We start from the raw sequence: 1,960 nt of genomic DNA on the forward strand, positions 1-1,960 counted from the left end.
ACTTGTGCTGCTGAGCTATATCCATCCCCAGCCCCCAAATCTGATACTGTGAATAACTAGGGTACTATCCACAGGTTTCTATTGTGAATATGTGGATTACTTTCCATAGAACCTTTGAAAGTTCTTAAATAATTAAATCATCTGACTTTTTTTTGTGTTTTTATTTTTCTTAGAAATACATTTCTAGAAATGGTTGGTAAAAGCATAGATCAGTAAGAATGCAGAACTGAGTCTGTTGTTCAAAGGCTAAATGAAGGGTTTTTCATTCAGTGTCTCGTGCAGTACTTTTGCAAACACTCCAATAAGGATATTAATTTGATCATAGCCATGATAAGTTTTTTTTTTTTTTTAAAGGCTTATGATATTAGTATTTGGAAGCAGGGAAACTATAACAAGATAATCTTGACTTGTTATTTTTTTAACTTAGTTGTGCAATTGTACTTTTTAAAGTACTGGAAATAGTAACAAAATTAAGAACATTAAATGCTTCTATGTAAAGAAGAAAATAATTACCTTCTCTGTTGAAGATTTTGAGGAATACAGTAACTTGCAAGTGTTAATGGGATGCTTTTTTAGAAATTACACATCAACAGAGTATATTCAGAGTATTTATATTTAGCAGGCCCTGTGCTAAGATGAGTTCTTGTAGAAGTCATTTGGGGGAATTTATAAAGCAGTTTATATTGTATATCTTTTATATTTTATGTCATATCTTTAGTCACTGGTTGTGATATTCTAGATAAGCATCTGTTTTGTTCATTAACCATTGTTTCCTTTCACCTTGATTTTTACGTGCAGATGTGTGTGGATTCCATAGGGTCAGAGGGCACGCCTATTGCAATCAGAAGACTCCAAGTGTAGAGGCAGGGATGGATGAACAGGCTCTTTTAGGGCTAAATCCAAATGCTGATTCAGACTTCAGACAAAGGGTAAGTTAGTCTGTTTATTATTTTATTTATTTATGTATGTATGTATGTATGTATGTGTGTGTGTGGCCAGCTCAGCCCACCAGGGGGCGGGGGCTGGCAGGCATGTGGTGCTGGGGGATTGAACCGCGGTCCCTGTGCTTTGCTAAGCTTGTTCTAAGTAGGTGCTTTAGACCACTGAGCCATCTCACCAGCCCCAAGTTAGTCTGTTTAAACATTTCTTACAGCATGCTACCACAAATATATATTAGAGGACTCAAAAATTATTTCTAGGGGCCAGGGAGCTGGCTCAGTGGAATAAGCACTTGCCTGGCAAATGCAGTGGCCTGAGTTCAATCCCCGGTTCTGCAAAAAAAATAAAAAAAATTCTGATGATAAAGGTCTAGTTGAGGTGGAAATTAAATAGAGACAAATTTGAGGTAAGGTATTCTAAATACGGACATAGTGTTGTGGTTTATTTTTGATTTAGTTGACTGAACAAAAGTATTCAAATTTCTTGTGATTCAGGGCAGGTTTTTAGGCAACATCTGTCTAATTGTTTAAAAGTTCAAGGGACTTTCTGTACTAGTAGACATGCACATTTTATGTTGCTTGGCCTGCTCTGTACAAGTTGTATCAGTGATACTTAATGTCCTTGTTAAATAGTGCAGGCAGACATGTAAATTAAGCAGTTATGATATGCCATGTCTTAAGTTTCATAAAATGAGTACATGACAGGAATCCATTAGGAGGTGCCAGGCTATTTGGATAAATGTAAACAGTTAAACATGATATAGCCAGAAACTATAATCATGGCTATAGCTGAATGAAACAGGAGTGTAAAGAACAAGCCTATAATTAATTTTTAAAGACATGCCTTTTGAAGTACAGGATAAGAGGAAGAAGAGGGATTTTTTCTTCTTTTTTTTCTTCATGGCAAATAATATTTTTTTCTTTTTTTTTTTTTAATTATTTATTCGTTTATTTTGTGTGTTTGGCCAGCTCAGCCCACCAGGGGGCGGGGCTGGCTGGCATGTGGTGCTGGGGGATTGAAC

At 36.1% G+C, this 1,960-nt stretch overlaps 1 protein-coding gene across 1 annotated transcript in view; it reads left to right on the plus strand.

Moving 5' to 3' along the window:
- Positions 1 to 798: 798 nt before the first annotated feature.
- Xpot (exportin for tRNA) overlaps positions 799 to 1,960 on the plus strand; it is a 35,332-nt gene continuing 34,170 nt past the window's right edge. Inside the window, exon 1 of the mRNA XM_004632126.2 lies at positions 799 to 929. Coding sequence (XP_004632183.1) covers positions 870 to 929 — 60 coding nt within the window. The 5' untranslated portion in view covers positions 799 to 869. The remainder of the gene's footprint in view (positions 930 to 1,960) is intronic.

The sequence above is a fragment of the Octodon degus genome, unplaced genomic scaffold (assembly GCF_000260255.1).
Source record: "Octodon degus isolate 3935 unplaced genomic scaffold, OctDeg1.0 scaffold00047, whole genome shotgun sequence".
Taxonomy (NCBI): Eukaryota; Metazoa; Chordata; class Mammalia; order Rodentia; family Octodontidae; genus Octodon; species Octodon degus.